At 37.1% G+C, this 10,990-nt stretch overlaps 2 protein-coding genes across 2 annotated transcripts; one reads left to right on the top strand and one right to left on the bottom strand.

The window, feature by feature from the left end:
• The first annotated feature begins 293 nt into the window (after positions 1–293).
• On the top strand, positions 294–1,940 carry LOC113774804 (50S ribosomal protein 5 alpha, chloroplastic). Its single transcript, XM_027319429.1, has 2 exons — positions 294–502; positions 1,285–1,940. Exons 1-2 carry the CDS (start codon positions 385–387, stop codon positions 1,629–1,631), a joined length of 465 nt encoding a protein of 154 aa, XP_027175230.1. The 5' UTR covers positions 294–384; the 3' UTR covers positions 1,632–1,940.
• A 1,976-nt stretch (positions 1,941–3,916) lies between these two features.
• LOC113775401 (E3 ubiquitin protein ligase RIE1-like) lies at positions 3,917–9,428 on the bottom strand. Its single transcript, XM_027320256.1, has 4 exons — positions 8,724–9,428; positions 7,890–8,009; positions 6,756–7,053; positions 3,917–4,870 (listed from the first exon to the last, which is right to left on the bottom strand). The coding sequence occupies exons 1-4, from the start codon at positions 9,224–9,226 to the stop codon at positions 4,709–4,711; spliced, it is 1,083 nt and encodes a 360-aa protein (XP_027176057.1). The 5' UTR covers positions 9,227–9,428; the 3' UTR covers positions 3,917–4,708.
• Between the last annotated feature and the right edge of the window lie 1,562 nt (positions 9,429–10,990).

The raw sequence follows: 10,990 nt of genomic DNA, 5'->3' as shown, positions 1-10,990 counted from the left end.
TGTAAAAAAGATTTGTGTGTCATATAAACTTTCCTTTGCCACAAACATATATCTTTGTCTATTACTTTTGCGCTTCCGCATAATAATTTAGCCAAGCGTTCATAGCTTGAGACTTAAACGTACGCTAATGCTGCACGGGATGTTGGCTCGTAGGAAAAACAAGCCGCCTGTGACACTAGGAACCGAAGGGACTCATGTGCAAATCTCACTAATTGGCCGTAAGCCCTTGTTTTTTGGGTTTTTGGGAATTTTAGGACCCAGACCAGACACAAAGACTGAATTGGGGCTCTTATCTTATCCATAACCATACGAGAGAATGATTGAAAGAATGGGAGGAGGGAGCAGCAGAGATAGTAGCAGCAAGTAGAATTGGGCATTTGAGCAATGGCTCTCCTCCTCCAAATTCCCGCTTCCAGTACGAGGACTACCGTTTCAACTCTGCTTTCCTCTCTTTCCTCATCTTCATCGCCTTCACTAACTTTTGCCCTCACTTCTTTTCCGCGTAAGAGTATAATAATTAATACCCCTCTTCTTTTTATCGCCATTTCTCCGTCTGTGCATTTTTACACTTTTTTTTTTGGTTTCTTTTTCCTGCAAAATATGTTCTTGATTGTTTAGAACTTCTGGGTTCTTTATTCCCTTCGTTGCTAGTGATTGTTCTGTTGCAAAGTCATTTGCTCTTTCCCTCCAGCTCAGCATCTTCAATTGGCTCTTTTTTTTTTCCTTTAAAAATTTTATCTTTGTCCTGCATTAATGCTGCTCAGTTGCCGAAACATTTGAGCCTTCTTCATTTTTTTTTATTGGAGATTCTGATCTTTTAGTCGTACCAAGTATCTAATTTCGTGTTCATATGTTTCCAAGCACCCTTTTTCCCTGAATGTTTTGTCTTTCTGGTATTCCATCGACTATGTTGTCTGCGTTTTCGTCCAGTTGATTTATTTGTTGGATGTTGGATTTTTTTTTTCCCTTGATCTGTTTCTCCATTTTGCGTGGATTTTAAAGTGGAGGTAGCTTTGCTTGAAATTTTTTCTGCCAAGGACATGTTATGGTTTTTCAGTTCATATAATGTGGATCAGATGCATTTTCAGATGTTGTTATGCCCAGACGCTTGAGAAATGTAGTTAATTATTCACAGCTTGTGTCATGTAGCCCTCGTATGAATCTAAGATCAGTTCAAAAGGATAATTCATTCCCATTTTCATTTAACATTTCATAGCTGTACTGGGTAAGATAATCTGATTTTTCATTTTCCTTAATCACTTGCCTTTTTGGTCTTTTTGCTAGTTTCCAGGCTGTGCAACAACCCTTTGGCTGCATATCCCAAACCGTATGTTGCATGCAGCATTCAGCCGCCTTTCCTTCAGAAGGAGAGGAGGGCACCGCTGGCTAAGGCATCTGCTGAAGGCGCGAACTCGGATGGGCCTGAGCTTCCGTCAGAGAGCGAGGAGGAAGATGTGCCCATTCAGAATCTTCCTCTGGAGTCCAAGCTTCAGCTGAAGCTTGAGCAGAAGATGAGGATGAAGTTGGCAAAGAAAATCAGGCTACGAAGAAAGAAGCTGGTTAGGAAGCGTCGCTTGAGGAAGAAGGGGCGATGGCCACCATCAAAGTTGAAGAAGAACAAGAATGTTTAGTGTTTGTCGGAAGACATCTTCCAGGTTGAGTGCTGGCACATTTTCTTGCTTATGCTTGTTGGCATTCATCTTCCATCACTTCCATCAGTTAATTTTTGTGTAATGTAGTTAGAAACTCAGCTGCTAAGTACAAATGCATAACTTCCAAATGGTTTATCAAATCAAGAGATCTATTGTATTGACCCGGTTGCTTTTGCTCTTTGTGCTGGACTATTCTAGGCATTACCAGATGATCGGCAGATTTTTTTTCTTGTTTCACTTTTGTCACATCAAGATTCATCAAAATTAGTGAAATCACCATTATACTCAGTTTGGCCCTTTTTCGATCAGTTATAATTGCATTTTCTGGTTACCTTTTGTTCTTGGGGCAGTTGACTTGTTTGTGAATTCTTATACGGTTTGTGCTGGAGGCTATATGATCATCAAAGCTGAGAAAATTCCTTCTACTTCTTATAAACCAGGTACTTATATCCGAATAAAATGTGAATGCTCTATAGCATGCTGGGAACAGCTGAAACAGTGTTGTTTATTCTCTTATAAAAAATAACAAAAATACAACTTAAACTGATTTTACTAATTAAGATTGAAGGTTGGGAATTCTCCTGTGGTGGTTAAAGAAACCATCAATTTTGTTCCAAATGTTTGAATGAAAGCATACAATTACAGGATTGCTGGATTTTGAGGATGATACAAACTTTTTGGATATTATGTTGGAGAAAGTTTATGGTGGGGGAATAGGGTATGATTTTTTTTAATGGGTTTTGGCATCAAATTTTGGAAGAAAAAGAAGTGTTGATGTGCTTAAATAGGAGTTCTACAAATTTTGTCGAACAAAAAGCACCACTCTAGAAATCTACATTCATTGTTCATGAAATTTTTATGATTATGTTGAGTTCTATTTTTCTGAGGACAAAATGATTTACATGATGCGCTTTTGTTAACAATAAGGGGAGCTGATAAATATATTAATGTTTGGTTTCTTGTGGCTATGTTTAGCTTTGAGGGTTGAAATCCTAAATAAATATCTGTCAATAACTGCTTCCTATATTTGATTAGTCTTCTTTTGTCAAGAAAATTGTATAGCCTTCACTCTCGGACCTGCCTAAACAATGCAAAGCCAGCTTTATTGGTGTTGTTATGATTGAGGCAAGCAATCGTGGTTCATTGCTATGTTGGTGTTGTTTTCAGTCCGTCCAGGAGGCCATTTTGTTTTGCTCCTTGCTGTGGCGTTGTTGATCTGCTAAGAAAAGACTTTTTAGTTTCAGCTGCAGACACCAAAATGGACGTCAAGAGCGATTTGCAGCTCAAAAGTTCCATCATGCTGGTGCTGTGCTGCTCACCAATTCCATAATAATGGGAACTGACATCCGTCTAATCTACAGATGGAGGAGAGTTGCTCAACCGTACACAAAATCCATATATGTAGGTCTAGCAAGAAGCGGGCACCAAAGGACACGTTGGAGGGGGCTTGATTTCAAAGAAACGAGCTTCCTTACCTGTTGTCATTTCTTTACCGTTCTCATAATCGGCAGAGAGATGCATTATTCAAATCACTTCCCTTGCAATGGAATGCCTTTTTTTAGCACAAACAGAAAGAAAATTCGATACTTCTTCAACAATGAAAGAGTGTAAACGAAATACAGTGCAGTATAGGATGAAGAAACACGTCCAGTCCAGTGCTGAGTGATAAATAACAACGATTGGTCTAAAGAAGCCAAGAAGGATATAAAACCTCACACAATGACACAATCAACCAGTTAATAATACTACTACTAGCCTGCGTTAAAATTTTTCGACTTTGCATACCCCTGAAAGTGGCAATAAGGAGTGTTGAGATATGTCAACTTTTCCTACAGATTTTGTTAGATTATGTTTGATATCAAAATAGTTTAGTTATTAGAAAAATAAGGATATTTGTTAACCAAAAATCATATTGGTTTGTTAACAAATATATTAGCTAAGATTTGCTAGTAGAAAAAGATTATATTTTGTTGAAATTTTTAGGATAATTGTTAGTTGAATATTTTGCTAGTTTATTTCATGTAATCACTATAAATAATGAGTTGATGAATGTAGAACACAAACTCATTTTTCATCTTTAATGCAAGTCTCTTATAAGCTTTTTTTGCAGCACTAAAGTGTTGTTTTTTAGTTTATGCCCCCAAAAAACCAACACTTAGGAAGCGGTGGACATCCCATGGAGCACACAAACACGCCTACAAGGGAAGGGACTATAATGCATAAGAGTTTTGTACGAAAACTCGCAGTTTCGCAAGACAATACACTGAGGATAAAGAGTCTTTCTCCATTCTTGACAAACTTACATGATGCACCGCTATTGACTGCACCATGCCAGTACAACTTTATGCGGCAGCCAACAAATGTCTCTCACTCGAGCATTCCATTCTCTCGTTCTTCGACTTGCACCTTTACTTTTCGCCTTCCTCCTTCACCGGTTTCTTTCAACGTCAGACCCGTACTAATGCTTCTTCACATTTTTTCAGCGTTAAGACAATGGCGCCTCTGTCCCATCATTCCCACTCTTCCGTTCATTCCACTCTTCTCCACGTCAACTTACATCCAGAACGGAAGTTTTAACCGCTTTGATTTGTTTCTTTATCTTTCCATGTGTTTTACCACTTTTGGCCAACTCTCATCAGGTCAATGTCGAGTATGTCAAGTTTGCCTGATATGTTCCAAGGATTAATGTATCCTGAACCACCAGACAAAGCCTTGACGGATTGTTATTAAGTAAACCAACTTACCGGTCAGCTTTATATTCTAGAGAGAATTGCTATTAGGGGAGGGAGGCAGGACCTAACAACCTTTCACTTCCCACGGCCTAAATTGTCCATGTAGAATGCCAAAAAAAAAAAAAAAAGAACCTGCACAACGAGAACAAGAAGTTGGACACAGATAGTCGATGACTTCTTTTTCCTTCTGTACATTTGCCAGCAGCCAATTTGCATTACGACAATACTTAGATCTAGCATCCCGATTTCCTTGGTGCTGCTTGTCTCAAAATGATTGGTTCCTACACATTGTACACCTTTTTTCCTTTCCAAGTTTCCTTTTTGTCAGACCAACATTTCACCTTGAAGAATGTTGAATTTGCAGAGAGGACAGGTTGCATTAATTCGCAGCCATCTGCGGATGCATCGGTAATGAAAATGGTGGTTGCAGGGGAGAGTGCACACCTCCACTCCATCCTCATAGCCATGAAGGCATATGCAGCATTCCTGCAATGGGTAAGTATTCAAACCAAAGCTCAGAGTTACGGTCATGATTAAAACATAAGGAATTAGTAGTAAGAAACATCAACAATTATGTTGTTCAGAAAAACAGCGGGTATGAGAAGGCTGAAGACCGGAATATATCGGAGTACTCAAACCCAGGTGAATTTCAACCTAAAATTGGGGGAAAAAAGCCGTAAGAAATTGATTAAAGAGTTAAATACACAATTATCCAAAGTTAATTGCTAAGTTATCAATTTACGGCTGGCACATGTTAGCAAATATTAACTAAATTGACAAATAAAATGGTTACATAACACAGACGAATCTCAACCAAATTCATCTGCCAATTCAACTGTCAAAAAGAGGCGCACTATTCCAACATACAAGGAATTAGAATACCATGCCAAAAGCCATCTTCAATCTGCAAATCATGATCAAATATTTCCAAAGTCTTACCATACAGTCTATAATACATATGTTAGTAGATGATTTTCCAGTATAGTGAAATGGCACTTAAGAAGGGTGTTAAGCTTGATTCCTGAACTACTAAAAGCTGAATACTGAAGAGTTGACTGACAATCACACCCCAAGAAAGAATGCCCACAAATCCAAAGCTTAGACCACTCAGTCAGTCAAATGTTAAATGATGCACACATCTATAACCAACTTGCAGAAGTCAAAAGCATAAGGAGGACTATATTACTTAATAGCATATAGTATATCAAACAAAGAGGTCACTACCCAAATGCAAAATAACATAACAAGCAATTTAGCCTGTCAAACTTTTGCTTTTGCCAGTTGCTATATTCTCGGAAAGTAATTTTGTTAACTAGACACCAAAAAGATGCAACTGTAAAAGCTTTATCTCTGCATATGTAAAGACTAATCCAAGAAATTTAAAAGGCGACTTTCATGGTCCAAGTATACAAAACTAAGTTCTTCAAGTGCTGCACCGTCTTCTCCAAAACCCCAAACTTAGGAAACTCTGCAATTTTCTGCTGTATAAACTAGAATCCATAAATAATTTTTGCCACAAAATGTGCAGCCAGGTCATCAACCAACTTGAGTGTTTGGAATATAAGCTTCGGTGGGGAATCCTATGAAATTCCTACCAATAGAGCAGAGGAGACATATCAAACTTGATTTTGTACCAGTTCTGTTAATTGCAACCATACAGCTTATGCCATGAGGAAGCAGATATGTTAAGATTGCGAAAGCTTCAAACTGTTAGTGGCTCATTGTATTCATGCTCGGTTTTAAGCAGCAGACCAACTCTTGAGGTGGATAGAAAAAGGAGTGAGCTTAGCTTAAGGAGTTTCCTATCTGAACCTTTGAAAAGTGCTCTTCCAGTGGATATCTCCCTTCAAAAACAACAAACTTGGAGCTGTACACGCTAGACAATGGATTACATAGCATTCTAGATGCAATATCAGGAATAATCACTTCTTTGACTCAACTGATGAGTTATGAGGAATCTGACTTTAATAATTTGCTTCTGAAATATAGACAGGGAAAAGGATAGGTTTAAGCAAGGGAGAAAGCCATTCTTCAGTGTACTGTTGTATTAGAGGTCAAACATTTCACAGTGAAAAAAAAACAAAGAAAATTTGAAAAGCAAAATATACAAAAAATCTACTCTCACTCTCTCAGTCTCCTTGATTTCTGACGGCGTATAACAAAAAGAACAAAAACAATATTAATTGTCTTCCGATATACCCTTTATATGTGGAAAACAAGAAATTTGAATGTTCTTAAGAGCCTCTTTTAACTTGCTCATTGTTTTCCAAGTTCGCAAAGGAGTGAAAGGAGCGAAAGAGAAGTTAACAGATAAATGGGAAAGAAACAAGTCCATTTCAGTAAATAGATAGAGGATGTTGTAGATGCTTACAGAATCCTCCAAACTGAGGGCAAGCTCAGGGATGTTGCCGCTGCCCAGGTGAGCTAGTAAAGCAGCTTCTTCTCGCTTTCTACAAGAATTGATAGTCCCTGCAGCATTAGGAAGGCAATATCTATACTTGGGAAGAGTCCTTATATCATTTTCAGAAGCTCCTTCCCCAACTGTCATAGCATGTGCAACCCTTGCCAATATTGGGAAGCAACATGCCAGCAATACAAAAAAAATGAACGCCATTGCAATGCAAAATATCATGAAGAATACATCGAAAGCCAGAAAAACCACTGATAACCTGCAGCAGTTATATATACTTCAGTTAGGGCCCCCTTTTACAAGTGCAGACTAACTGTCATGTTTGTTTGCACAGAAAAATATTATTCACAGAAAACCCAAATAGATTGTACTAAAATTTTTGCAGAATTTTCACTCCCTAGACATAAATGACATCCTCGTTCCGTTTGTTTCCAAAAATTTGAATATTTGATTATATTTGATCTCATTTCTCTTTCTGGTTATGCATGAAAACTGATTATAAATGGAGAATGCAAGAACTTTTCAAATTTCTCAGGCATACATTTACTGAAGAAAAAGGAAAAACAAGACAATAAAGATGTTAAAAGAATTTGAAGGAGCAATTTATGTAGGGAGGATAGTCACTGGGGCCTCCAATCCAGAAGGGTTACCAGAGCAACTACAAAGATACTCTTAATGAAGGCTACATTTCTTGGTTCTTTCTTTGCCTGTTGGCTAAGAAATTTAATATTTCATATATCGGGCTACATTTGAAGCCTCAAGATGAATTTGACTCCATAAATCAGAGGACATATAGCACCCACGGAACCATCTTTGTCCAGCAACTACCCTTCAACATGTTGCAAGAAATTGTCAATTGATCATGGAGTTTCTTGCAAAGGATAACAAATTTTAGAGCCTTTTCAGGGGAGGGGTGGTTTGAGGGATCATAATTGGAATACAATGCATATGATGGAGCTCCAAGTTCTCTAATAAGCTAAACTTCCATATCCTACCACTTCACCAAAAGCAGCTTTCATATTCTTTTTCAAAAATAATCCAATTGGATCTAAATAAGTAATAAGATTTTCTGAAACCTTCAAATAAGATTCATACCAGTAGAGACGGGGCGAATCTTGCAAAAGTGCCTTTCCACCCATATATATCCAATAGAATCCAAACACCCACCAGACGGATGAAATAACTGTGTTGATAGACTCCAGCCTCTTGACAAAACTACAAAAGAGAATAAGATTGTAGCGTAAGAAGTAATATCTTTTGTTTATATGCTGAGGACTTCATCATTGTAAAAATAAATTCACTTTAAGCTGCCCATTTCCCTAATGGAAAGACAAGCAAAAGGAAGAAAGGAAAGTTGATTAAGTTTTGTTTCATTAACCTTCGAACCATTAAGCCGAATTATGCATGCTGCAGACCAAAAGTGGTAAATCCTACTATGGCCTATTAAAGTTGAACATTTAGACTAATATACCATTGAATCAAGTTTACAGGGAGCTGAAATATCTCCTGTACTAGTTTGGAGCTTATACAAACAAGAAGGAAAGGCCATGTTCCAGTCAAACTTTGAACAAGGACAAAAGTACAGGCAAAGGAGCAGCCATGGAGCTTGCATATCCCGCTGTGGAAAATTTACTATGATTTCCAAATAGATGTTATTCTAAAACATTTAAGGTACCAAATCAACAGCCAAAAAAGATTCTTTTATTTTGTGTATACATTTCAGCTCTTCTTCTTTGACTAGTATCTGACTACCTTTATACCTTCCTTTATCTTTCTTGTTGCCCTATTGAATTGGGGGTCAGATACCTAAATCAGAAACTTACCCCAAATGGGTTGGAATGAATCAATTAGGGGGTAAGGAATCACAGAAACAAGAATTTAGTAAGAGCAAGAGTTCCTAAAACACGAGAAAGAGAAGAAGCATCATACCCTCGGCGACAAAGGAGAGAAAATGGATGAAAGGCATGGAAATGATGAATGTAAAAATGGCTGCTTTGAGAGTGAAGCCAAACAAAGCCCACATGCAAGAGGCACTGCAGAGCATAGCCACCAATCCAAAGCCTTAAAGGGGTGGTGGGTCTCTCGGTGACGGTAGTCAAAAGCACAAAGGCAGCCACCAACACAAACCCCAAGTTCCATATCAAATCAAGAATCACGAAGGGCCTCGAGAATGGACATTCTTGGCCTACTGGGAGTGATGGGCCACGGCCACGGTCATCCTCGTTCTCCTCCCTCTCCTCCTCCTCCTCATCATCATCATCATCGTAATCATTGAAGAAAATCCTGTGGTGGTTCAAGGTGGCGGAGGTCAGTCTGGAGAATATGGTGGCTATATTGGTGGGGGCCCTTGTGTTATTGTTGGAGCTGCTGGTGCTGCTGCTGTGGCCATTCTGAAGAAGAAGCAAGCCTTGCTGCTGGTTCTCCAGGTCCATTTATAGGGATGATAAAATTCCGGTAGCTGCAATCTACTATTTTGCCCGATGAGAGAGAGCTGGTGCGGTCGGTGGCGGTGGTGGAGTTTTGTTTTGTTTTGTTTTGAGAGATACGGTTACAGTAGCAGTCGAGCAAAGATATGGTATGTTGGTCGACTCTGCTGCACTGTGGGAAGTGGGGGCCTACTGAGGACTGAGGATTGAGGAGAGACAATCAATCATCCATCCGTGCAATTGCTCTTGGGAGTATTATTTATACACACACTCAAATCCCTTTGTAATACACTAATACTACTATCTATCTACGTCTGCTATTCCTTCAATACTTTTTTTTTTCGTCAATTGATACCATCTACGTCTACTTTTACTCTAATATATATTAGCGAGTGATTCTGAGAAATCGACGGAAATTAAACTACCATCAAATTATACAGTCCAGTGATATTAGACATCTTCTAAAATTAGTAAGTTTTGGCCAAAAAAGAATAACTTTTGTCATCATAATTAGTGTGTTTTTCAATTTTATCAAATACACTGCTACTATCACCATCTATGGAAAATACATTTTATCCATTCATTCAATCTTAAAAAGGGTTATAAGTACAAAGTATTTTAAATTTCTTTCCTGGAATAGAAATAATTAATCAAAATTAGATAAGATGTATAGATGGTCGAATCTTTATACAGGGAGAAAAAGTAATTACAGTGCATGCACCTATAAATATTTGCAGTAGTAATTTGTATGCATGTACCAGTTGCTGCAAACGATTATGCCACTCTATTAGTATTAGAGAGGATGCATCCATAACATATTCATGTGCTTTCGCTTCAATCCAATGACTACAATTATTACATAACAAATGTACATAACTCCATGTATAGTTATGTACATATATGTATATATATACACATATATTTTATGGCCGGTGATCATTTTCATAGGCAGACTCGAGTATTGATGGATATCCAAAAAGGATAAAAACAATAAAATTGATGATATCTCTTTTTCTTTTTCTTTTTTAGTCTTTCCGATTCTCTCTTCTAGGGTTGTGCATCGAATTCGAATTCAGTAATTTGAAATTTTAAATTTGAAATTTTTCGGAATTTTGGCATAGGAATTACCGACTGATTTTGATTTTGAACTCACCAGTTTCGGTTTTCGATTTTGATTCCGATTCCGAATTCGAAAACCTTTTTTCCCTTTTTTTTCTTTTTTGTTAGAGGTATTGTTATATAATATAAATTTTATATTGCATATATTATAAAAAATATTATTATATATATAAATATATATTAATATACATATTATAAAAAGAAATTGAAATAAAAAAATATTATTATATATATAAATAAAAAAATATTAATATATATATTATAAAACGAAATTGAAATCGAAAATTTCGATTTCGATTTCCGATTTTGAATTATGAATTCGAAATCGGAAATTCTGATTTCAAAAACTCCATTACCGAATTTGAACCAAATTCACATAATTCGAAATCGGAAATTCCGATTTCAGTGCCGAATTCCGAATTACCGATTTCGAATTGAATTCGGTCGGTAAATCGGAATTTTTCGATTTTGCACACCCCTACTCTCGTGTCACTGGTTATTTCCTTTTCTTTGTTATTATATGTGTACTTGACAATAAATATTTAAATTTGCTCTAACTCATTCCCCATATTTTGCTGTTTATTTGTTATTTTTCATTGTAATTAAGAATAAATTTTATAGAACAACACAAAGGATATGTTGCTTAGATGG

The sequence above is a fragment of the Coffea eugenioides genome, chromosome 6 (genome assembly GCF_003713205.1).
Source record: "Coffea eugenioides isolate CCC68of chromosome 6, Ceug_1.0, whole genome shotgun sequence".
Lineage (NCBI taxonomy): Eukaryota > Viridiplantae > Streptophyta > Magnoliopsida > Gentianales > Rubiaceae > Coffea > Coffea eugenioides.
The sequence above is the reverse complement of the archived record's forward strand: the minus strand, read 5'-3'. Positions and strand labels throughout refer to the sequence as shown.

What these genes read in the sequence shown, in the direction of transcription:
- LOC113775401 (XM_027320256.1), bottom strand. Translation starts at nt 9,226, where the DNA reads ATGGACCTGGAGAACCAGCAGCAAGGCTTGCTTCTTCTTCAGAATGGC. An exon ending in TCTCTCCTTTGTCGCCGAGG is followed by an intron (nt 8,010 to 8,723) that starts GTATGATGCTTC and finishes TCTCTTTTGTAG; the next exon opens with TTTTGTCAAGAGGCTGGAGT. An exon ending in GATTCGCCCCGTCTCTACTG is followed by an intron (nt 7,054 to 7,889) that starts GTATGAATCTTA and finishes TAACTGCTGCAG; the next exon opens with GTTATCAGTGGTTTTTCTGG.
- LOC113774804 (XM_027319429.1), top strand. Translation starts at nt 385, where the DNA reads ATGGCTCTCCTCCTCCAAATTCCCGCTTCCAGTACGAGGACTACCGTT. An exon ending in TGCCCTCACTTCTTTTCCGC is followed by an intron (nt 503 to 1,284) that starts GTAAGAGTATAA and finishes TCTTTTTGCTAG; the next exon opens with TTTCCAGGCTGTGCAACAAC.